Here is a 26,552-nt window from a genome sequence, read left to right on the forward strand (position 1 = left end):
CCTCCTAGACAGAGGAGTGAGCCCCGAAAGAAACAAAAAACCCTTTTCACCGCACACAACCAGCCCATGGGCGTGGCAAAAGAGCACAGGTTGGTGGGTAACTCCGGGTTCCTGCTGCCCACCGAGACCTGTCCAAACCAGTATCCATAACATTGCTGAAGCCCCCTTCCAGGACCCATACATCTGCCTGCTCCTGCACAATGAGCTTCTGGAGGTCATTTAACAGCTCCTGCATAAGCGGGGGATGAGGAGATGAGGCGTAAAACTCCACAATACCGCATATGGCCTTCATATCCCCCTCACCCCCCCAGATCAGTACAAACCTCCCCCTGGCATCTGCTCACACCTCAAAAAGTGAGCAACAGCATTCTCTTACGTATTAGAATCAGGGTACCCCGTGCCCTTGCGAGCAGAACCTGCGTGAAAGCTTTCCTGTAGTTGGATCCCAAAAAGAAACCGCAGTGCACCCCAGCTAAATGGGTCTCAGTAAGGAGGGCGAAGTCTGGCGAGTGCCTGTTAAGAAACTTGAGAACAAGCCTACGCCCAATACTGGAACACAGACAATTAACATTCTGCGTTTGTCATGTGTCTTTCTCCCTGGAAGCCATGTGTCAGGCACTGTACCACAGGGACCCCCACTGTCCTTTAAGGAGCTGGGATGAAGCCCCAGCCATTTTCGCCATCGCCCCTCCCCCCCACCCACCCCTGTCAAGCAAAGTGGACCAACCATAACCAAAGCAGAAAAACTAACTTCCCTAACCCCACACTTCCCCCATGACTGAAGCGTCTGACGCCTAAAATCGGTGTGAACCCTGCACGGGCTAACAAACATGAGTGGACTGCCCGCTGAGAAACCCCTTCCTGAACAATCTGCAGGTCAGAGGCCACATTTGCTGAAGTACATATGTCTTAAAGAGCAAACCTATCCACTTAATCATGTCCTACGCCATCTGCCAGAGAAAAGTCATCCGTCCTACAACCGGTCGGGGAGTGGCCCCGTCCTCCGGAGTCATCGAGTCTTGCGAATATAACGAAGCCAAGGACATTACATGTTCCGGCACCCGTCGCAGCATCCTCCTCCTGTGTCATTTGGGCTGGTGCTGACTGGACGTTGGTCTCATACCCCTCCCATGCTTCCTATGGCATGCCAAAGAGGAGTGGCTTTGCCCCGTAATATACTTTTAGCTGCAAGGAGAAGACGAGGGCGTACCTGATACCACTAGAGAGCAATTTCTTCTTGACCGAGTCGAAAGATTGCCGTGCCCACTGACTTCCCTTGTGTAGTCTGGGAAAAATCCAATTCGGGAGCCATTGATTGTAATTGGACCAGTGGCTCTGGCCATCTGCAGGAGTGAGTACCTGTCCCGATAATTCAAGAGCTTTGCAATCACTGTACGCGGGTGGGCTCCCGGGACGGGCCTGCCAGTCGGAAGCCTGCATACTCTTTCTATAGAGAAGAAGTTGGAAAGCTTCTTCAGCGCCATGAGGTCTGTGAACCATTGCTCCAGGAAGAGTTCCATAAAGGGGTCTTTTTGCTTTCTCCAGTAGCCCCAAGATGCTGAGAATGTTTCGTCTCAACCTCCCTTTGCTATCCTCCGCACAGTTTTCCAGGGTCTTGAGCTTCTGTGTTACCACCGCTAGTTGCTTCTCAATTTCTTTCACTGCATCTTGAGTGTCAGATATTCTCTGTTCCGCCTCCCCCACTCTCGGGAAAAGCTTGCCCAAGTCCTGCCGCAGAAAGGAAACCTCAGAGGTGAGCCCGATCTTTTTCTCCACTGAGGACCGGGACTCGGCAATGGCCCCCATGATGTCCTGGAGCAAAATGGCTGGGTCCTAAACAGGAGTCTCACTATTCGAGGTGCTCAGTGCAACAGGCAGTGAGGACACCGTGAATTAATTCACTTTGCCTTGCTGAGTTGCTTTATTGACATTTCTTTGGCCATATTGCTGTGGGGCGCCTTCCCTGAGGAGACGTGCCCGATCCCCTGCGCCTTCCACTGCACAGGCTGCCTGCATCCCTCACTGCCGCCTCAGTGATGCTTACAGTCTCTCTGCTGCTTGGCCAGCCGCCCTCTGTTGTGTTAGGTGTTGCTCTGACGACCCCCCCCTCAGGAGTGGGTCCTAGGGCCCAGCCACCCGCTTCAGCTCCGGGGTCTGTATGTATGCCTCAGGCTCAGTACGTCGAATCAGAATGGTTGGCTGTGCGTTTTCAGTGGTGGCGGGCAGAATTTGGAATAATCTGCCTGTTGCTCTTAGGCAGGTGGAGAACCATCTTCAATTCAGTCATCTTCTGAAAGATTTACTGTTTTAGGTCCTTAAGCTCTCTGCCGGCTGTGTCCTTCGCGCAATGATGCTCTTGGGTGACCATACGTGTTACAAATGATGGTAACATAATGTAACAGGCTGTCCTATGCCCTTACAGGATGGCCTTGAGTAGACTCCCACTTCACTTTGTCCTCCTTCCCACTGGCTGGTCTGTTGTCCCGCACCACCTTCCAGTAAGTATGGGCTTCTCCCATCAGAGCTGCAATTCTGGGGGACTCCACATCCCATTCAATGCCCCCGCCGCAGGCCTCTACTCGCAATTGTTCAACCCACTGCCAGTGGAGCCGGTGCACCAGGCCCAGTACACCTGACTTGCAGGACGCCCGGCGGGGTGTAACACTGTCACCAGGTGCCTGCACACTCCTCCCATGCCAGGTAGTGCAACGCTGGACACCAGGTGCCACAAAGCCAGGCACCTGGGCTATTAACTTCCTTCAGCCTCTTCTCAGTGCCTTCCTGCTCCCTTCCTGCAGTTATCCCACATGTCGGCCCTCCCGCAGGACCAATGCGTGCCTCCTCACAACTGTCTTACAGGCCGGTTCGTCCTCTGGCGAAACCCGGCCCAGGTGGGGTGAGGGCAAGATGGCGGCCGCTGGCCTCTACTTCTCGGGTGTCCCAGCCCTGCGGTGCTTCATGCAGGCCGGCACCAACTCCTCCCGGGTCACCGTTACACAGTCCTGGCCCCTGTTGATGCTGCCTGTCAGCTCCTGCTGTAGGATGCCTTGTCCGCCAATGGCCAGGATCACACACCCGGCTCCCAGGCTGAGCGTAGCAGACCCACCCTCCCCAGGCCGCAGTGTGCACTGGGTGTCCCCCACTCTATCTTCACCAGGCACCGCTGGCCATGCCTCCTGCATCGCTGCCATCTCATGGCTGCCTTGTTGTGCTCCCTCGTTTGCTGCCGTCAGCGCTACTCTGCACGTCCCTCTCATGCGGCCAATTAAGGTCTCCTTTTCTGTGCCACACAGGGGCCAGTTCGTGCTCTAGCATGCCCCGACCCTCCGGAGCACTGGAAAGAGGGCAGCCACTGCTTCATTGCTGCAGGGAGTCACTTCGGCAAACCTCTGAGCAATTAGTTACAGAAAAGCTTGTACTCTTTCCATGGACAGGTAAGCAATAGCTTTTTTCGATTCTATAATGGCAACCAGGAATGTTTTTGTTCTGGGATGGGACCAGCTTTGATTTTGTTTCGTTTACGGTGAAGCCAAGTTTGAAAAGTAGATCCACCATTTTTGCGTGTTGAGCAAGCAGTCTGTGTGTGGTTCTCCTGCAACGAGCAAAACGTCCAGATATGGGTACACAGGGATATGTACGATTCCTGCGCAGGTGGGTTGCCGACACTATTCCAAAAGGAAGCACCCATAACTGGTAGTGAAATTTCCCTACCTTGAATCTTAGATATGTTATGTGTGCAGGGTTCATTGAAAAATGAAAAATTAAAGTATTCATCTTTCACGTCTTGTGTGGTCATGAATATGCCTTTTGTTAGAAGTGGAATGATCTCTTTCAGCATTGTCATTATGAATTTTTGTGGTTTTACATCTATGTTTGCTGGTCTCTGGTCTAGCACTGGTATTTTTGACTTGTCCTAAAGAGTAAAGACCATTGTTTACCCATTTTGCACAGACTTTTTTTAATGGCACCCTTGAGCTGAACACCTCGATTTCCTTCAGTAACAGTTCTTGCTGATCTTGTGGTATTGTTCTGTTGCATGGTGGCAGGTCGTGAAGAGTTCCTTCCAGCTCTACACATTAATCCTTTGTGGCTGTGTCGAGCACCCACTGATGATTTTATTTTTGTAATAATGTTTTATTGATTTCATAATAGTACACAAACAGTAAGCATGGAACACATTCAGTAAACAGAATTACGCCATTCTGTGTAAGGCATAGAAAACATGACAAAATACAAAAACCAAACAGTTTGCCCTCCACCATTCACAGATAGTATGTATCCCTCTTATAAAACATCCTTTCCCAGCCAACTTGTATGCTCATCAGATACCCGGTTTCATTCTGTGCATGCCCCGCCCCCTTTACATTAACACAACAAGGCCCCAACCCATCCCGAGAATAACCAACCACATGTAGCCACATTCGTAGAGCTCCAGTGTTCAGGGAGGGATGTCATTGGAAGGGAAAAACAGGGACTCTATAAGTAAATTCCAGGCCACGACAGTTTCGTCAAATTCTAGTGTTCCATCTCCCATACATATGAGCCACACACTAGTTTTCAGCCATGGACAACCTCTGTAGATCTTACTACCATGCACCAAACGGCAGACCCACCGTTTTATCTGATGTTATCCCCTTCCATGCATGGGTGAATGAAGTAATGTGATCCCTCATGGGGGTGACATAGGAGAAGACTTGAAAGATGGAGTCATCGATTAACGGCAGAGGACGCCCCCCTGGAGTTTTGTCATCTTACCCTGGGATTTCCCCTACACTGTTGTCTAGAAGTGGATGAGTGAAACTGGTGTTGTCAGCTGTGACAAACCTGGAGGGGTCTCACCCGCTAGTCCCCAGGGACCTGTCATCCAGGTGGCCAGGAGACGGCCATCGCTTTTGGATCCAGCTCCAAGGGGGTGGATGAGTGCCAGAGGTTCATCTGGATGGGGGGGGGGTTCTCGGAAAGTGGGAAGTGGGACACCGGAGGGTGAGACATGGTATCCCCTTCTTAATAATACCTAGGAATTCAACCCCCCTCACCCTCTTCAGACACACTTTCTCATGGACAATTCACTGCAAGCGACGACGGACTAACACCGGAGCCGTATACCTGATATGTCCCAACACAATGGACAGGCAAGGTCAGGCAATTACAGGTTATTAGATACACGTGACTTCTATCCCACTTCCCCACACTGATAAAAGACGGAGCACGAAAGCACACTCTAAGCAAGGCAAACCACACGAGGAAACAGCAGTTCCAAGATGGCAGTTTAGTACAAGGAGAAAGACGGCGAGACCAGAGTCACAAGGAGGGAAGTACCCGAGACTTCCAAAGACTGTTACTTTCATTATCCTTGGAAAGTAAGAAAACGAAGACCAGGAACTAAGGCTGATCGACCCTGCACAGTGTGTCGGAGGTACACAGGTTTCTGCTGCGTTGATAACAAAAGTGGGAGGAGGAATTGCCGCTGTGGTACGGTCCTTGACTCCTACAGCAAAGCGGCATCAGAGAAGACAGTACAGCCAGTGAGTCGGAGAGACTGATACCAAACCTGCTTGCGTTTTGAACCAAGGTTGCAAGTGGCAACATTGTACAAAGAGAACAGTGTGTGAAGCATTTGCAGAGAGTGGCGCAGATATAATTTGAACTTTATAATTGAACTTTGGGATGAAAAGAAAAGATACCATACACAGAGTGGTCCGGCACCACGTGGGTGCTCCTTCGAATGTCTCTGTTCTGTTTCCAACTGATGCCGCGTGTGAGTAAAAGGAATATTGAGATTGATGTGGTCATGCAACGGGCCAAGCTAAACCCTGTGCACATTCGAAAGTCTTCGATAATATGCGGTACATCACAATTGGTCCGAGCCCGGCTGAGGGAGACTAATTGAGCGCAGAGTAAGGGATATGAGCCTGGTCGAGGGGGATCTGGGGTGAACCTTGAGTCACCCAAAAAAGAATTCTTTGACACTGGTGTGAAAAGGGATATGTGCCCAGGAGAGACGGATCAAACTTGGAACATTTAATTTGAAAAGGATCTGAGCCTGGCTGAGGGGGATCCAGGGTGAACACCCAACTTGAATACAGGTGAAAGGAAAAGAATGTCTACGTATTGTTTTTGTACAGCAGGCCCTATGAGTCAAGAGACTTGCAAAAAGTAATGAGGCTTGGACTCAGAAGGTCTTGAACTGTGTAAATGGAACTGTATCCTCGTGCCGAAGAAGCCAGAGTGTATGCTTTGCTTGAGTGAAATGCCTTGTCCCGTGCTGAAAACGTGGGGAAGGGAGGCTAAAGGCTTAAACATCCTGACTTATCATTTTTCGTACACTTCTTTCTTATGAACATTACCCCACATTATTTGTAAATTAGTAGTAAGGATAGTTTTATTTTAGTATAAGCCCTTTTAATTTGACAAGACTCCACTAGAACTGCATTATTATTTTTTGAGGGTCATAGGTTGCTCCCATCTGTATATTTAGGTTTAGATGGGCGTTAATCTAAACCTTGTGAAAGTTTAATTAACACCCTTGAATTGTGGTCACTTGTATCTGTCTTGCTGTTGATAACATGCCTTCCTTACACAGCATACCAGCCGCTTTCTTGAGACTGTTGGAGCTGGGTTTCTGGCTGTGAATATGTATTGAGGCGAAAGGAAGGTTGGTTAGTTTGTGTTTGGGAGGACCTCCCTGACATCTGACTTAGTGTCTTTAATCTGGTGTTATTTGGGGTTTTTCTAGTGTTTCTTTACTGTCCTACCAAAAGGTGCTGTTTCCTGTGCAGGTTTATATAGTAGGGCTGCCTAAGTCTCTGACTTAAAGCCTGATGCTCTGAACAACATTTTATGACAGTTGCCCCTGCGACCCGCCGTCCTGCTGTTTTTGCCATGTCATTTTGATAAAGGCATTAGCTGTCAAAAAGCTGACTCGTTTGATATCTGCTTTTTGAGCTCCTCTATATTGTCCCACTGTGCCCTATTGTATTATTAGAGCTGTGCAAGTAGCAATTCTTAAAATATATGCTGCTGAGGCAGCTGCCTTACATCCAAAGATTTATAGGAGTCTGCTTTCTTTGTCAGGTGGAAAATCCATAGCAGACATTGGAGCATTGCCCCTCTCTAAAGCTGCTGTAACGACTAGTAAGTCTGGTGCCAGTTGCCCTTTGGTATTTTTTCTACACTCTTTGGTTAACTGCTTTGGCAGAGAATTGTTTGGATAGAGAGGGAGTAATACCCTTCTTAATTGCTTTCAGCAGAGGAATACAGTGGGATACCATCTTCCAGAAAGTCTTCTATAGAATCTGCATCCTCATCTGGTTCCTCAGTAAAAATATGACTTGCTTAGCTTCTCTCTGTAGAAGGTCCGAGTACTGAAAGTTATCCTCAGGTAGCAATGAAGTAACTGATGGGACAACCTCATCTGGAAAAGGTATTAACATAGTGTTAGGGGTCGATGTCCTGGCATTTATAATGTGAATCAGTATCGCCAGTGTCATCCAAATATTCCTGGTCTGACAAAGGACCTTGGTGAATACGTTGTTGAACATTAGTCCTCGAGATTTTTGTAGGCGTTTCACTATGTATAGGGCTTCTTTTCCTTTTTGAGGGTGTGTCATTTCTTTCCTTGGAAGGTTCTTGTCCATAACTCACCCTAAGGTCGAGCAGTCTGAAGCCTTGACTGGCTTTTAGACATCTACTCCGCCTGGATGGCCTGTGATGACCAGCTCTTCTAATTGATCTCCTGAAGAGTCTTCAGCTTCCATTTTAGGCACGCCTGGCAGCAGTCTTTGGCGTGGGCCCTTGAGAGACAATTGTTCGCTTATCTGTGTGCATCTCTCCAGGGAACTTTGGAGTTACACCTTGGGCATAACTTCAATTGTGTATTCTCCATGTTGGCCTCTGGGAATCAAAGCTAGTCAAGTGAAATGAACTAAAAGGGACAAAGACATTCTCTAGGCTTGACGTATATTAAAGCAAATAACTATGCCCACCCACTCGCCCTACTGTATGCCTCATTGAGTCGCAGTTGTGTCCAGTAAGGATGATTCTTCGCCCGACTGTACTTCAATGATGAAATTTGCAAAAACGTTTGCAAATTTGTCCTCTGGCCATTACCCTTCTAGTCAATTCCCCTTCTGCTAAGGCCAACCTTTTAGCTCCACCATTCCCCAATAGAAATAAAAGAAATATCACAGCATTCAAGATCTTACCATACGTGATCCCTGAACTTAACATGCTGTTGGATTCTTCTGACCAGATACACTAGTAGATGCCTACAATGCCTCCATGACTGAAGCGCTAGATGCTATTGCCCCACTTAAAATACAAAATAGTAAACCAAGAACTCACCTAAACACTTGGTTCACGCCTCAACTAAAATCCCTGAGAGCCTAAAAAAGGAAGTTGGAAGTCCTCTTGCGACATCTACCTACAGAGGAAAACAAACCAAAACAACTGCATTGCCTTCTATAAAAAAAGAAATAATACGCACTAAACAGGAAACCTATAACGACAGGATTCACAAAGCCAGTTCAAGTTCAAAAAAACTGTACACTATCCTAAGAGAATTGCAAGCTTCCATACCGCAAACAAATTCTTGAAGGACAAATTATGGTGTACTAACATCCAGAATGCTCTAACAAATAAAATCTCCCTTCTCCAGAAAAAGATTGCGGACAAAAGATCCAATCTACCCACTATAATCAATCAAGCCACCTTGCCGACCCCATCTACTAAACCTCCTCAAAGCTTCAGATTCTCTCAAGTTTCTATCCATGAGGTTGAAAAAATGATTGCCTCCCGTAAACCATCAAGATGTCAGGGAGATAGTTGCCCATCTCAGATAATGAAAGATGCCGTCAGAGATAAGGCACCTTTTATTTCTAAATTAATTAATGCATCATTATCATCCGGGACTGTCACTGGAAACTTAAAGGAGTCATGGGTTCTATCCCTCCTAAAGAAAACAATCCCTGGACCTCACCATTACCACTAGTTACAGGCTGATTACCACCGTTCCATTTCTTATTAAAATATTGGACAAAGCCGCCTATATCCAGATACAGGAATATGTAGAGACTAACCACCTACTAGGAGTCCGCCAATCTGGCTTTAGGCCACAACATGACACGGAAATGGCTACGCTAGATCTTAAGACCCAGATCGATGAACTCAAGGACAATGGGAAAGTGGCCCCATTACTCCTCAATCTATTGGCCGCCTTCGATCTGGTGGACCACGAAGTACTATGTCAACATCTTGCCTCAGTTGCTCACTTTTCACAGGATGCCATTACGTGGAATAAATCCTTCTTGAACAATAGGATCATGAGAGTCTTTTCTACCCTAGATGCAGCCAACCCTAGTCCAATAACCTGCAGTGTGCCACAAGGCTCCAGTGTCTCACCAACAATGTATAATATTTTTACAAAACCCCTGTTTGACGACTTGGACCATCTGGGTGTCACCTTCACTAACTATGCAGATGACACCCAGATCCTCTTACCCCTGACTGGTGACTACAAGGATATGGCCTTAGTGAACAGAAGTTACATAATCATTCACGCACGGATGGCCGCCCACGGACTATTTCTGAATGGCGATAAAACAGAGCTTCTAATACTCTGTTCTGTAGCCAATCTGAGCAAACTTAGCATAAAATACTCTTCCTTTAATATCAACGGGAACATTATCAAAGTATTAAAAGAGGTAAAAACTCTTGGCTTTACCTCGACTCAACACTCACACTAAATAAACAAGTAAACGCCATGGCCTCCTCTACAGCATATACATGTAAGCTGATCAGGGCCTGCAAACTCTTTCTTTCCAAAGAAAGCTGCATTATTCTAGCGAGAGCCCTCATCTGATCCAAGTTGGATTACTGTAATACACTGTACCTAGGCGCTAGTAACTACACTGTTAAGAAAATCCAAATTCTCCAAAACAATGCGCTCAGACCAGCATGTGGCATTCCCAAGAGGGAGCACATATTGGAGCAGAGGAGATAAAACAAATGGCTCTCCACCAATGACAAAATTACGCTCAAAACTGTCTCCTTAACCCACAAGTGCCTCAATGGTGCTGCGCCATGTCACCTTTCAGTGAGAATTGTCAAAAAAACACCTTAAGCCCTACTAGGACAGCTAATTAATTCTGTCTGGTCGTCCCCAGATTCAAACTAAAAAAGGCAGGGGGGAGCATGGGGTGGGGGCAGTTTCCCTATCAGGGCGGGGCAGCTCTGGAACGCCCTCCCTCCCTCATTGAGAGTAGATAAACCCTTCTCTGACTTCAGGTGAAACACCATAAACTGGCTTGTATCCAACGACATCTGACATACCTGGAATCTCCATGCTTGCCAACTGCAGTTTTCTGACTCCTTAGTACTGTAACCACAGCCACCGACCTATATGATACTACTTTGTATCTACATTGCTTTATCCATTCTATGACAAGACAGGAGGCTCGCATTATGTTTTTCTTTCTTTTAATTCTGCCATACCAGCACTTCAACTTAACTTTAACTTTTATTTTGTTTTTCGATATTCCATCAGAAAAACTAAAGAATCAAATAAAGTTACAAGATTCATTTCCTTGAACAACTTGAAATGAGTTCCAGAACTACAACTCCCATCCCCCTGAGGCCTTCTGTAGTCCTAACCTCTGTCCTTGCACCAATCAGTGTCCAGCTCGGGGTATAAACTCTCTCACCCCTAGGTACTTTCCTCTTTCTTTTGGCTGCCATACGACAGATGAGTACTGTTTTATGTGTGTGTATATTATTAGAATGTAGAAGCGCCCACAGGGTGTATAGACAGGGATAGATATCCTTTGTAAGTTTATGTTTTCTGTGCAATACATTTCCGATGCAGCGCTGTTGCCAGTGCGCGCGCACGCGTAGGCGTTTGTCCGCCGTACACGGAGTTGAGACGGGGCGGAGCCGCGGGCAAAGCCGCTCGCTTTAGGCAGCCGCCCCGTTCTCCTCAAGGTAGCGTTCCCGCTTGCGCCGTTTCCCTCAGGAGCCCTCACTAGCGGCGGCGCCCGTCGCTAGGCGCATGCACAGGGACGTCTCGCGCCTCCGAATTCGGTGAGTGCCGAGACCCAGCAGCGCCGCAGAGTCTTCCCGGCATGCACGTCTCCCAACGCTCGTTTCGCATTAAATATTAGCTAAACGAAGCGGCGGGACGTGCGGACACTTGTGGGAGAGGTGAAAAAAAAAATAATAATTTTAGAAATATGAGAGAAGCGACGACCTGTCAGTGATACAGGGCACAAAAGAGAAAAGAAAAAAAAAAGAGGAGGAGAATGTGCAGTCGCAGGAGCTAGAAAGCATACAGTGGATTGATCTCTGCTGGAGCCTCCTTTAAGCCGATTCCCAGAAAGTCAGCTCTGCTGACACAGTTTTCATGGCTCATTCGTCGCACCCTGTGGATTCTCAGTCCACTTCTCCAGAGTGGAGTGAAAAAGAGTGGGAGGAGGAGCCCACCTGGCAAGATTCAGACTTATCCCTCAGTTTCAAGAGGGTGCTGGGGGATTCGCTGTCGCAGGCGGTCTCTCAGGGGGTGCAGCCTCTAGCACAGAGGTCGGACAGCCACAACAGACCCCCTGCCCCAGGGGTGAATAATTCAGGGGAGTATAAGAGGGATACACCCCCGACGATCAAGGCGGCGAAGAGGAAGAAGAAGAAATTCTTCAGCCCATTCAACACTTCCCACAAGAAGCTCCCGATGAGGAAGAGAACATTCTTGATATGTTTGATCCGGAGACCATCAGGCACCCGAGGTCTTCCGAATGGATGCCCTCCCCCAGAGTGGCACTGTACATGGCGCAGCACATCCGGAAACCACTGGACAGGGAGGTTAGATCCCGCATGCGTGCTGAATGTCCAAGACCCGAGCTGCCATGCAAGCTAACGGACACTCCAGAATTGGACCCGAGTAACCAAGTCTGCAAATGACATCCGAAAAGGAGTCGATTGCGCCTGGAAGGGATGCCAGGACAAGCTTCTGGACCTAGCAGGTCCATTAGCCAAAATAATGGACTTAGTCGAAAAGTCAAAAGGACACTGGTGTTCCAGTTGATAATCAAGCACTAGCGAACTGGGCACAAAGGGCGATTTGCCTACTGGGTAACGTCAACTGCACCCTCTCTTCGGAGAGAAGGAGGGGTGTCCTCCTTAAAATTGACAAGAAACTTAGTGACCTAGCCACATATGAGGCCGGGGAGGGCGCCAAAGGCCTTCTTTTCGGAGAAGCCTTTGCGAAAGAGATGGCCCAATTTGTTGGTACATATACAGTGCTTGAAAAAGCCCAGAATTCTATAAAAAAAGATTTTCCCTGGACGTGTTTTTGCAGGGACCGGACGCTTCAGAGGTAACTCGTCCGGTCGCTATAACTATCAGAGACAACCTCAAGGTCCACGCGCGCAGTATTGGGAAGGCCGTCAACAAGACTCCTTTTTCCCAGCCAGAGGAAGACACACAAGGGGCCGCAGAGGAAGAGGTTCATTCCGTCAGCCCAGTACAGCAGGCGGTGAGTACACCAAGGATTCCTATCGGAGGCAGAACCCTCCATTTGCTGAAGGTGTGGCAAGCTTTATCAAGCGATGCTTGGTTTTTAAGGGCGATAGAGGGTCTTCCCCTAGATTCCGTAGGCGTGCCAAAGCAGAACGCAGTACCGGCCCCCATTTACATGTCGCAAGACGAAAAGGTACTATTGCACAGCGAATTGAGCAAATTAGTGGAGAAGAATGCGATAGAGCGGGAGGTCACAGAGGGACAAGTTTTCATCAGCAACATGTTTCTTGTGCACAGGGGGGAAAAGATTCGCCCAGTCATAAACCTAAAAGAGTTGAACGTCTGGTTGGAGTACAACCATTTCAAGATGGAGGGTATACACCTCCTCCGAGACCTGTTGCGCGCAGGAGATTGGTTAGCGCGACTAGACCTCAAAGACGCGTACCTAGCGATTCCGATAGCAACAGCCTTTCGGAAATTTCTGCAGTTCCGCTGGAAAGGGGAGATCTGGCGGTTTACGTGCCTGCCATTCGGGCTGGCCTCAGCACCATGGGCCTTCACGAAGGTAATGAAGCCGACGACTGCAGCTATCAGGGAAAGAGGCATTCGGATGATTATCTATCTGGACGATATTCTAGTAATGGGATCCAGCAAAGAGAATCTCACGAGAGAAGTTCAGTGGATATTCAAGCTCCTATCATCTCTGGGATTTTTGGTGAATTTGGAAAAGTCCCATTTAGCTCCGGTGCAGAGATTAGAGTTTTTAGGCTTCACGGTGGACACGGTGAGAGCAATTCTAGAGCTCCCAGGACACAAAGTGAGAGCCATAAAGAAGGAGCTCAGAGCAGTGATAGCGAAACGCTCTATTTAGCTTCGGAATCTAGCCAGATAGTGGGCCTGTTAGCAGCTTCCATTCAAGCTATTTTCCCCGGTCCCTTGCACTACCGGGCTTTGCAGAGACTGAAGATCAAACATCTTCACGGAGGTTTGCAGTACCATCAGCAAGTCGACTTAGATCAAGAAGCCATGTCAGAGCTACATTGGTGGCTAGAGTACATGGAGGCCTGGAACGGTCGAGCGATCTTCGGGGATGTCCCGGAACTGGTCATAGAATCAGACGCAAGCAGGTCAGGTTGGGGGGCGAGATGCGAACACATTCAGACAGGAGAGAGATGGTCCGACGAGGAGTTACGTCTCCATATAAACTGCCTCGAGCTTCTAGCAGGCTCCTTCGCAGTTCAGGCCTTCACGAAGGACAGAGTAAGATGTTGTGTTCTGCTCAAGATGGACAACATCTCAGCGGTCCGCTACATCAACAAGTTAGGTGGAACAAAATCCAGAATGTTAGCGGAACTCGCAAAGGACTTCTGGCATTTTTGTCTCCAGAACAACGCTACAGTGACCGCAGAATACCTCCCAGGGAGCCAGAACTGCATAGCAGACTGGAATTCTTGATATCTTGTAGACTCCAGCGACTGGAAACTGCATCCTCTGATATTCCAGCGCATCCAGCAAACTTGGGGATCCTTAGACATAGATCTATTTGCGTCCAGGCTGAATGCGCAGACGCAGAAGTACTTCAGTTGGAGCATAGACCCGGGAGCAGTAGGTACAGATGCCTTCCTGCCATTTGCAATGATCGCGAGAGCGCTGGCGAAAGTCCACAGAGACAAAGTAGAGGTGGTGATAGCATTACCCTGTTGGAGGACACAGGCTTGGTTTCCAGTACCGATGGAACTTTCTACGGATTTTCCGAGGATAGTTCCGAACGCCCCGGACCTTCTACTCGACCCGTCCGGCAGGACCCACCCGCTGATAGAAGCGGGCTCCCTGCAGCTGATTGCCTGCAGGGTTTCAGGAGGAGATGGAACTTGCCAGGAATTTCGGAACTCGCTGCAGATTGTATCCGAGATTCCTGGGCGCCTTCCACCATCAGGAGCTATAACACAGCTTGGAACAGTTGGGCGAAATGGTGTACAGAACACAGTGGATCCCATTTCAGCACCTCTAGTGAACATCCTACATTTTTTAGCTTCGAAATTTCAGGAAGGAGGCGCCTATAGGACTATCGGAGTCTACAGATCTGCCATTTCAGCAATACACAGCACAGTAGAAGGGAATCCAGTAGGTGAGCACGCGGCAGTACTGCGTCTCCTCAAAGGTATGAAATTGAGGAGGCCGCCAGAGCCAAAATACGCAGTCTTATGGGACGTCAGGGATGTCTTCCAATTGTTTCTCAGGTGGCCAGAGAATGACGTCCTGTCCCGTTCGCAGTTGTCGGGCAAATTAGCGATGCTTTTATGTTTGATAGCATGTCAGAGAGTCTCAGACGTGAAAGCGTTGGAGATTGATAGAAACATTTTCTATCCGGAGGGAGTGGCGTTTAATATCGCTAAAAGGACTAAAACGGATTCCAGAGTAATTTCCTACCCATATTTTACTGAGAATAAGAAGTTATGCATCGCGCAGTGTATCAAAGATTATGAAGCAGCGACAGCGCAGTTTAGACCGCGCGGTGTGACCCAGTTACTTATAGCGCGTAGGAAGCCTCATCATGCAGTAGCGACAGCAACCATTGCGAGATGGGTGAGGGAAGTCATGCAATGGGCAGGTATAGATTTATCCTTGTTTGGGGCCCATTCCACTAGAGGGGCAATGGCTTCTAGAGCTTTCGTGACGGGTGTCTCATTACAAGATATTATGAAGTCTGCAGATTGGTCTTCTGAAACCACCTTTAAGACTTTTTATTTCAAACCGATTTCCGATATACCAAGCAGAGTCTTGACAAGCTTTGAACAAACATAATGCTGGCCTCCTGTTTTGTCATAGAATAAAGATTGCCAACGCTATCAGCTAGGAAAGTCTTTATTCTATTAAAGACAAGGAGGCGAGCATTATATCCCTCCCATTACTGCTAAAATTAACTAATAATTGTGATGCAGTTGTAGTATTGATATTTGTTTCCCACCCTCACGTGATATTCTCTGTTCTCACAGGAGACTAGCAGAAGACGTCATGAGCAAGTTGGGAAGCGCGTCAGTGATTCGTTGGCAAGTTGTCCACGTTGGGCCGTGCCAGTTCCGGATCAAAGCACAGTTGATGGAGTAGCTTGGACACGTTCTGGATGCTTATGGGATTGAGTGATCATGGCAAAAGAAAGATGAAAGTACCTAGGGGTGAGAGAGTTTATACCCCGAGCTGGACACTGATTGGTGCAAGGACAGAGGTCAGGACTACAGAAGGCCTCAGGGGGATGGGAGTTGTAGTTCTGGAACTCATTTCAAGTTGTTCAAGGAAATGAATCTTGTAACTTTATTTGATTCTTTTGTTTTTCTGATGGAATATCGAAAAAAAAAAAGTTAAAGTTAAGTTGAAGTGCTGGTATGGCAGAATTAAAAGAAAGAAAAGCATAATGCTCGCCTCCTTGCCTTTAATAGAATGAAGACTTTCCTTAGCTGATAGCGTTGGCAATCTTTATTGTATTATGTTGTAAATACTATCTGTTCTTATTTTTTTAAATCAACTGTAATGTTTTGTAACTTACTCAACTGCAATGACTATTGCGCCTAAAGTTAACTTGTAAATCTGTGCAAATGCGCCCACATACCCCCGGGTTTGGCACACAATACAAATCAATAAACCAACAAGCAAGCACGTGAGCAATGACGTCCAAAATCTTCTCTGCAAACAAACTTTGCTGCCAGCTGATGGTGGGAAAAAACAATCTGAGGATGTCGACGTGTGAGGGATCATCGGTACCTGTACACATAGGATAGGGATAGTGTGACAGGAACCCCCTGTCAATGCCCTATTATTCAGCATCGAAAAAACTAATGTTATCCTACGAGCCAACTACTAGATGGTGGACTACACAAAGCATGTGAATCTAAACAGATCACAAGCCAGTGATAAGGGTACAGATCAGTCAACCCCACCCTGCTGCAGAAAGGCAGGCCCCCAACTTTTGTAGAGCAAATAACCTGGCTCCAAGGGACCCCCTCCTGTAGGGACAGTTCCCACCTTGTGTGTATGCTACACCCAGAGTGAGTGCCTCTCCCTATCTCTGGAAGCACTGCCCCTAAAATAAGATGAATACTGCATACCTGCTTTTGCCATTGTTCATTATTTAACCCCTGCACAAAGCTTTCCAAGGAGCTCTGGATCAATACATGTTAAGGGCCTGGAGATACTATACATTTGCTATTGCAGTATCAATGGAATGCCCATCCTACTTCAATCCCCTTTCTTTCAAAGTCAGTATACTTCAAATTCCTGCAGTTGTATCAACCCTTTTAGTTCAAGGGGTGGTGCTGCCAGCTTTGTGGGTCCTGGAAGAATCCACCCTCCACCTTTTTTCTTCATCTCATTGTGAAACAAACCTTTGTATGCTGAAATTACAGAGCTGCCTCAATACCATGTGAAAGGTGTTAATTGGGAGAGGGGTAATGTAATTCTGGGCTGTGGCTGTGTGCACTGAGTTTAAGACTTTTGGGAGACACCGGGGTAGACTTCTGGGAGCAGCGCCCATGGATTCCGGCCCTTACCCAGATAAAATCAACTGGCAAATGTAGTTAGTTGCACTGATGGGCAAAAGTCACAGCTGGCCACTGAGCAAGCACCTGAACACGTTTAAGTGATGTTTGAGACTGCTGTCAGCCTACCAACCAACATCCTAAAGGTGAATTGGGTGCCTGACATTATCATATCTCAAGCAGTCATTTCTATGAACTAGTGGTTGATGCCGCCCTTAGAACTGTACTTATGTTAATGAGCAGAGTCTCCAGACAGCACCTCTTCACATCTTCCAATTCCCAGAATTGTGTTACACATGGCGTACAATGTTATGAAGGGGTGGGGTGATATTGGGAAACTGAAACGGGAGCTGGCTGCTGACGTGGATGTACGTGCAGGGAAGACACTAGAGTATTGTGCTTTGTTTGGTCTTTTTTATGGATCACTATGAATTTCATGCTTCCTTCTGCCATGTTACGATTTTCTATATGGGGGGTTGAGGATTGCCTGCGCTCCTCACCCACTTTACCAATGAAGTATTTGACTGCTCAGCTGACCAACACACTGAAATTGTAAATTCCAACACGCAACACACATGGCAACTAAGCCACACAGATGGCAATTGAACATCCCCACCCAAAGGCATCAAACACTGCACCACTACAACCAACCTACATACTATAAACTACAGCCAATGCATCTTAGGACCCTTGGCACATGAGGCTCCCCCTTCTGACACAAATGCCTCTATTCTCTCGACCCAGAACTAGTAAAATAAACCACACACGGAGCGCAGGGTATTTACGGTCTACATGCATCAATGCAACAGCAATTTAGCTTTTTCCTTTCTCCCCACTAACCACATCTAAGCCTGCATCTTTCAGATCCTCTACAGCACCTGGAGACCATACAAATAGCAGCAGAGTGCAGTATAACATGTTCCCTGGTTTCTGTCAACTAGTATGTAAAGATCCAGAAACAGTTATGACTTAGCCGTCTACACATGTTAAAGTGGAAAAAAATCAATTAGGAAAATGCCAGATCATTCCCTTGAGTTGAAAAACAGAAAATGGATTGAAGTAACAGATTATTTTGACAAATGTAGTACATTTCTCTCATAAATAAATCACAGCACTTAGAAGGGAGATATAAAAAAAAAAGCAATGTCCTACTTCATAGTATATAGGATATACAAGATATCGGCCTGGTCCTGTAAACTGGAGCACTCTCTCAATTGTCCAACCAGGGCTTTGAAGTCTACATTGCCAGAAGCGTCTTTTGGGAGGTGCATCTCAGCATGGATCGTTGGTACCTTCAAACAATCAGAAATAAATTAACGTGACAATTTGCCTAGGAAAAGAAACATTTCTCTTGACCCTAGCTTTCAAATACAAGAGCAGATCAGGATTTTCAAGTAAGCATATACAACAAATGGCAATCAAAGTAGTATTCAAATATTACATATATCCTATTGTCTTGTGGCTCATGCTCAAACAAGCAAGAAATTCTATTTTACTACAATATTTCTTTTTTTAATGCAACATTTTACATGTTCTTAATAATTGATGATACAATTACAAATCTAATCTGAAAAGAAATATTGGAGTTTTCCCTCATGTTTTGGTATGGACCACAGGAGAAAATGTTATTTTGATGAGTATCATGAATAACCCCTAGTCTTAAACCCGGGTCTCTCTCACTGGTTCTTGGATTCAAATGAGTCTTGTGGAGACCAAACCACATTTGTGAGAGAAACACAACAAAGAATGAGTACTATATGAGACAACTGCTATAATCGAACATAGTTCAAGACTGTTTCACTGTCTGCAGGCAGATTGTTAGTTGGGTAATGATTCCACTGTACAACGAAGAGAGAGGGGGACCTCTCAATCATCTTTCACATTGCTTGACATATCTGAACCCAAATGGGGAACTGACCTCTGAGGCTGCTGTTTTAGCTACAATGCAATTAAGAGGAAGGCTATTTTAAAGACTTGCTGAGAGATTACCTAGTCATAGGTTTTGTCTGTAATATTAATATGCACCTTAGTGGGGAAAAGCAAGATACACAACATAGTTGAGAAAACTAAAAGCATCTATTCCAAAGGCACGACTTAACTTTGCACGGCTCACGAACATGTGAGTTAATGATATATTATATTACCTGGACCTGTTCCAGTGGTAGATGTTTTGAGTCGAGTAAGTCAAGTGTAGGTTGGGAAGACTGAAACAATTTTGTTGGAAGGTACATTTGGACATCTGCAAGAAACAATACAAATGACGAAGGCTAAAAGGCAACTTCCTCTAAATATGTACATATTTAACAACAACGTTACAATGCAAAAACACTATAAACTACTCACAAATACATTTTCAGTCAAGTTAAAGTGAACATTCTTTCAGTATAGGTGGGGTCGGGTAACTAGGTTCATGTTTCGCATCATGCCAGATTTCTTATGCTGGAGGGCCATAAACCACCCATTTCAACCATATTCTTGAACCACGTTATGCTGCCCGGCTCCAGAGAAACGTTGTGACAGAAACTCTACTAATCTGAATATCCAGGAGTACAGCAGACCTAATCTCGGGGTGAAGGAAGCAATACACTAGGAGGAAGAGATGGAAAAACAGACCATCTTTGCAGTGCTCGCATATACGATTGAATAGCATATTGTAGCCTACAGGGCAGAAAGAAGATATGAAGGTTTTGAAACAAGATGGTTCAAACTAGATCAAAAGCTATTTCTCTTAAAAAGGTACCTCACCCTTTGCTTTTACCCAAGTCAAGAATGCTGTAACCCAGAATTTGCATTCCATCGATTTGCTGAATCCATTGCACTGGTGTTACAACAAATAGAACAAATGATTTACATGTTGCCTTACTGCCCCCTTTTTATTCCAATTAGTGACAACGCTCTGTTGAAAAGATTCTTTGATGACTAATAGTTTCCTAGATGACCAGGTGTGGGTATGGCTTACTTCCGACAGTTCAGTCTCTCATTGCTTAGTAGTCATGACATTTCTTGTTTACATTAAAACAATATATTGAAACTGTCGCAACAATTGTTTATATGCTCCATAAACTTAGGCATCTACTTGATAAATAATATGTAAGAGTGATAAACTTTACAAGATTCATCAAAATGATGGTGTGCATCTGTGTATTACAGGCATGATGCTATACTTTATTTATGTTGCTATTATAAATGTATTGTTAATTATCCTGAACAATGTATGTATGAATGCTATGTTATCCACCAAGATTGTATATTTATAAATAAAACAGGCCACTTTCTCATTGTGAAATGCAGAGCGCAGGAAAGGTTTGTGAGGCGGCCATCAATCTAAAGGTTTCCTTAAAGGTCACTGACTAATCGGTTTGATAGCCACATTTCCTTTCATAGACAGATCGTTATAATAAGTGCTCCTAGCAATAGTCTATAAGCCCCTTATATGCACGATGAGCAAATAAAATGTAATTTATTTTTACTTTCGTTATTTGTTTGTGCTTCATATAGCACCAAATTGTATACAGGATAGTGTGAATCACTTGCAAGAAAGGTGGGGTACAGAAACATTGGCTCAAAAGGGGCATAAAATGACAGTGCGCTATTCAATCAGTACATAGGGAGTACTTTCCGATTATAAAATAAGGTAAACAAATTAAAGCTACAGCACATGAATATTCATTCTGGGTAGATTAATTCCAGAATATGTTTTGTATAGAGAGGCGGAAGGTCATGGCCTCGAGGGCAAGTCAATTTGTGAGGTGGAGGCAGTGAGGGTAAAAGGATGGGGTATGTGTGTGTTCAGGGGTGGGGGTGTTTAAGGGCACCAGCAAAGCTGATGGGTAAATGGGCAAGGATATGACATTGTAATGACAGGAAGAGAAGCTTTCAGGAAAAGGTAGGGACGGCTTTTTCTTAAAGCAATTTTTTCAAATTTCTACTGAACCTGTGGTACTTTAATTCCATTGTGCTGTCTTCAGGGATGGTGCTCTAAATTGGAAGGTGAGTTGGATGCACAGATGATGAATTGCTTAGAGTGCTTTTAAAGGGATGCGCTTGTTGGATGTGGCTTCCATTGACTATTGCACATTGCAAATACCCCACAACTCTCCATTTCAATGCAGTGATGCATACCACACACTTAACTTACTTTGCTGCCCGTCTGATCGCTCCTCATGCCGCTCCCCGCTGACACCTGTAAGCAGGCCAGGCCATGCTGATACAAGCAGTGATGGCATTCTAAGAGGAAAGCCCAACCAATTCCTTTAAGACACCTGAAACTGGTAGAAAGAGACCTATATACAATATAAAATTATATATGGATGACTATCAACTAAGTGGAAATATTCTACCTCTGGATCAAGAGTCATAAAAGAAGAGAGCGACTTTGAACCCGTTGGTGGACTATTTCCCTGTAGGTGGTAGTCACCCACATACAATTCTATATATTTTTGTTGGTTGATCTGAATGTTGTTGCTTTGGGGTAAGGTGTTAGGTAAGGTAAGGTAAGGTGTTAGGAGGGAAGCAAGATACTTGGGCCACTTATGTTGGTGACATTTATGCACTAGAAACAAAGATTCAAGTGTGCTTTTAGTGCCTGCAGAAAGTCATTTTCAGGTTTTGAGCACTGAAGCAATAGGAATGCAAGGAGCAGGATCAACAGAGCTCTAAGATTAGGGATGATTTGTACCAGTTCACTGGATGATTTGTTGAGGCCCCAATAGAAGCCACTGCAAGAGACTAGATTGGAAATGACCAAGCTTCTAGCCAAATCGATTGTGTTAGTAATCTCAAAGAGGAAGGTGGTCTTTCTTAGCATGTGGAGTCAAAAATTATATTTTTGTGATGGAACAAGTTACTTACCTGTAACTGTTGTTCTCCAGCATGGGTCTGGCATGGATTCACATGCTCATGAATATTCCCCGTCGTCAGGCTGGGAATCCTCGGTAAAGAAAAAACCAGTATCAGTTTCGTTTCTGATCTGTCTTTCGTAGTAATAACCAATCACTGGTCTCTGCGTCATACTGACCACAGCCAATGACTGCCCTCTACCTAAGCACCGCCTCTGGCAGCCATCTTCAGATTTGGAAGCACGTGAAGTGGCAGTATGACCAAGTGAAGAGCCGCAGAGGGGTAGGCGGGAGGGTTCGCATGTGAATCCATGCCAGACCCATGCTGGAGAACAACAGTTACAGGTAAGTAACTTGTTCCTTCTCCAGCATGGGGTCTGGCATGGATTCACATGCTCATGAATAAAGAATACATAGCAGTACACACATGCACAACCACGGGAGGTGGAGAAGGCTCAACATTAAGCATCACATCAACTCAACATTAAGCATCTTACCTCCTCACCAGGCTCACCTCAGGCGAACAGGTTGCGCAGCACTGCTTGGCCGACCCTGGACTCCTCCCTGGAATCCCGGTCGACGCAGTAGAATTTCGTGAAGGTGTGCGTCGACCTCCACGTAGCAGCCCTGCATATGTCCAGCAGGGGCACACCAGATAGGAACGCCGTGGTAGCTGCGATCGCTCTGGTGGAATGGGCTCTCGGACGGCCAGGCAGCGGTCGGTTTGCCAACCGGTGACAGTACATGATACAGCCGGAGAGCCATCTGGAGATGGAAGCCTTCGAGAGAGCCTTCCCCTGATTGACAGGTCCAAAGTTCACAAAGAGTTGTGACGTCTTCCGAAAACCTTTCGTGCGGTCCACGTAGAACTTCAGCGCTCTAGCTACATCCAGCGAGTGCAAAGTCCTCTCAGCCGGCGACGAAGGCGACGGGAAGAACACAGGTAACACCAAGGGTTCGTTGAGATGAAAGTCCGACGGTACCTTGGGCATGAAGGAGGGGTGCGTCCTGAGCACTACCCTCGTGTCGTGGAAAGTCAAGTACGGGGCCTTGCAGGAAAGGGCCTGGATCTCTCCCACTCGTCGTGCGGAGGTGATGGCCACGAGAAAAGCTGTTTTCCACGATAGAAACTTCAACGGGGCCGAGTGCAGAGGCTCGAACGGAGGTCCCATGAGTTTGGTCAGCACCACGTTGAGCTCCCACGCCGGGGCCGGAGCCTTCACCGGCGGGAACGATCTGAACAGTCCCTTCATGAACTCTTTCACCAGACGATGAGACCACAAGGACGTCCGGCCCGTGGTTCTGGTGTATCGGGAGATCGCAGCAAGATGAATCTTGATGGACGCGTGTGCCAGACCAGCTTTGGCCAGCGTCAGCAGGTACGGCAGCACTTGGGGAGCCGTAATCCGTAGAGGGTTAATCTTCTGTGCGTGGCACCAGACAGAGAACCTCTTCCATTTGTGTCCGTAGCATTTAAGAGTCGAGGACGCCCTGGCCTTTGCAAGAACCTCTCTGCAATCGGCCGGTATGTCGTATCCTCCAAACTCTAGCGCTGCAGGAGCCAGGCCTGCAAGTTCAGCGACTTCGGGTCGTGGTGGAGGATGGCGCCTCCTTCCCTGGAGAGTAGATCCGCGTCCGCCGGCAGCTTGATTGGCGGGGACGCCGACAAGTCCAGAAGGTCCGGGAACCATATCTGCCTCGGCCACGCAGGTGCGACGAGGATCATCCTGCACCGTGACCTCTTGAGCTGGTTGACGAGCCGGATTAGCAGAGGCAAGGGAGGGAACGCGTAGAGGAACAGGCCCTCCCAGGGGAACGAGAAAGCATCGCCCATGCTCCTCGTCTGGGGAAACCTGCTGGCGAACCTCCGGCACTTGGTGTTCGTCGCCGTCGCGAACAGGTCGATCTGGGGTGTGCCCCACCGTCGGAAGAGGCGATCCACCAGATCCTGCCGTAGTTCCCACTCGTGGCACGAGCGCAGCTCCCTGCTGAGTGAGTCGGCGATGGTGTTTTTTATCCCTGCCAGATGAAACGGCACCAGAAGAATCCCTTGGGCGACGGCCCAATGCCACAGGTCCTGCGCCTCCTTGGACAGCGCTGGGGACCTGGTTCCGCCCTGTTTCCTGATGTAAAACATGGTGGTGGTGTTGTCGGTGAAGATCCTCACCACCTTGCCCTTGAGGGACGGAAGGAAGGACCTGAGGGCCCAAAACACTGCACGGAGCTCCAGGACGTTGATATGCAGGGACTTCTCCGTCGGGAGCCAGAGTCCCCTTGCGTACAGACTTTCGGTGTGCGCTCCCCACCCTTCTAGGGAGGCATCCGTGGTCACAGTCACCTGGTGGGCTGGGGTCTGGAAGTCCATGCCCGCCGTCAGATGCGCGCGGGTGCCCCACCACCGTATCGCTCGTCGGAAACTCTCGTCGAGCTTGATCCTTTCCTCGAAGCTGCCCGTCGTCTGGATCCAGCGCGCATCCAGGAACTCTTGCAACGGGCGCATCCGGAGCCTGCACATGGGAATGAGGTAGATGCAGGAAGACATCATCCCGAGGAGGGACTTGATGGACCTCACCTTGGCCGCGTCGGCCACCAACATCCGTTGCACCTTGCCCAAGATGGTCCTGGTCCTCTCCTCCGACGGGGAGGCCAGAAGGGACACTGTGTCGAGCCTCGCTCCCAGAAACAGTGCGACTTGCGCGGGCACCAGGTGGGATTTGGCGTAGTTCACGGAGAATCCCAGGTCCGTGAGGAGTTGGACGGTCCTTGCCGTGTGGACCACGGCGAGCTCCCTCGTCTTGGCGCGGATGAGCCAGTCGTCCAGGTAGGGGTAGACGTGAATCCCCTCGCGGCGCAGCTGCGCCGCCACCGGTGCGAGGCACTTGGTGAAAACCCTGGGTGCCGACCGCAGTCCGAAGGGAAGGGCTTTGAACTTGTTCAGGCGTCGCAGGTCCAGGATGGGGCGCCATCCTCCCGTCTTCTTCTTCACGAGGAAGTAACGCGAGTAGACTCCGGAGCCCCGAAGCCTCTTTGGGACGAGTTCGATGGCGCCCTTTCTGAGCATCGCCTTTACCTCCAGGAGAAGTTGAGGGACGTGAAGTTCTTTCCTGGCCACGGGGGGGACGCGCGGGCACCTTCTTTGAAACTCGAGCGCGTGGCCCCGGGCCAGGGCGTCCAGCACCCAACGGTCGGTGGAGATGGACTCCCACACGCTGACGAAGCCCGCCAGCCGGCCTCCCACCGGGGTGCTTCGGTGGGGGCCCGACCCCACGGCCGGTTCAATCCTGCTTGGACGCGGCCTTGCCGCCTTGGCCTCCTTGGCGACGACGGCGGGGTCCGCCAGACTTGCCTCGTCCTCTGTAGGCCTCTTGCGACGACGAGCGGGCCGCTTGACGGTAGGAAGCGAAACCGCCGCCGGAACCTTTGGAGGCGCCCTTGCCTCCGCCGCTCCGAAAGGGCGTCCGCCGTTGCTGCAGTACTCCAAGGGCCCGGGCCGTCTCAGTATCCGCCTTGATGGCCTGAAGGGAATCGTCCACTGTCTTCCCAAACAGGTTGTTCCCGTCGAAGGGCATGTCCAGGACCCTGGTCTGGACGTCCTGCCGAAAGTCCGTAGCCTTGAGCCATCCGCGACGTCGAAGGCAAACGCCGTTGCCCATCTGGCGGAACCCAGTGTCGGCGATGTCCGTCGCCACGGTGATGGCGTGGTCCGAGGCCACCTCACCTTCCTGCAGGATCTCAAGGGCCTCCGCCCTCTTGTCGTCCGGCAGAAAATCCAGCAGGGGAGCTATCTTGTACCAGAGTTCCCTGTCGTAGCGGGCCACGATAGCCAAGGCGTTGGCCGCTTTAATCGTCGTCGCCGCCGACGAGATGACTCTGCGTCCCATGGCATCCAATTTCTTTCCCTCGCCGTCCGGCGGGGAAGTCGACGTGGAGGCCGCACCCCCCCCCCGCTTTCTTCCTGGCTGCCGCGGAGACGACGGAGTCCGGGGTAGGCTGCGCCCGGAGGCATAGGGGGGCCGAGTCCGGGACCCGGTACTTTTTCTCGTACCGGTCTCTTTTCGCTGGCGTCGTGGAAGGGTTCTTGAGGAGGGAAAGCCCTCATCCCAAATGTCGTCCAACAGAGGCACTGCGAGGACCGTCTTCCTCTTGGTCTCGCGCCGTTGGTAAAGGAAGCCTTCCTTTTTCTTCTCCTCAGGGCAGAGTTGGAAAAGCTCGGATGCCCTGGCGATCATTGAGTGGAACGATCCAATCTCGTCGGGCGGAGAAGCCCTGGTGGGAGGCGACGACGGAAAATCCTCGTCGTATGCCTCGTCGTCCGTACCCGTCGCTGCCGTGTCAGTCCCCGTATCATCCCCTCGGGTGGACGGGGAGGAGGGCTGGACGGGGCGCGACGGTTGAAAAGGAGGCGGTGGATGGATCCTTCTTTTCTTGGTAGGGGGAACACCAGAAGGTCCCGGTTCTGGATCCCCCGACGGGAGAGGTTCCTCCGTCGGTAACGGTAGTCTCGTCCTTATCTCGGAGCATAAGGACTGTATAGCCAACAAAATGGCCGCTGAGTTGTCTTGCGGCGCTGGCAGAGGGGAATCCGACGGGCGAGCAGGGGCCCCGTCGGTATCCTCGACGATGTCGTCGTCACCTGCGTCGGGGCCCATTCCGACGGGCTGGTCTTGTTCCACGCCTA

At 48.5% G+C, this 26,552-nt stretch overlaps 1 protein-coding gene across 2 annotated transcripts in view; it reads right to left on the reverse strand.

Annotated features, from left to right (window-relative positions):
* The window catches only part of PHKA1 (phosphorylase kinase regulatory subunit alpha 1), a 2,290,600-nt gene that overhangs the window by 830,838 nt on the left and 1,433,210 nt on the right, over positions 1-26,552 (reverse strand). For both annotated transcript variants that reach the window (XM_069648650.1, XM_069648649.1), the window contains exons 20-21: positions 19,181-19,275; positions 18,189-18,328 (exon numbers count right to left, since the gene is read on the reverse strand). In XM_069648650.1, the coding sequence (XP_069504751.1) occupies positions 18,189-18,328; positions 19,181-19,275 (235 nt within the window). The remainder of the gene's footprint in view (positions 1-18,188; positions 18,329-19,180; positions 19,276-26,552) is intronic.

This window comes from Ambystoma mexicanum, chromosome 2q, assembly GCF_040938575.1.
Source record: "Ambystoma mexicanum isolate Mex_15411 chromosome 2q, UKY_AmexF1_1, whole genome shotgun sequence".
Lineage (NCBI taxonomy): Eukaryota > Metazoa > Chordata > Amphibia > Caudata > Ambystomatidae > Ambystoma > Ambystoma mexicanum.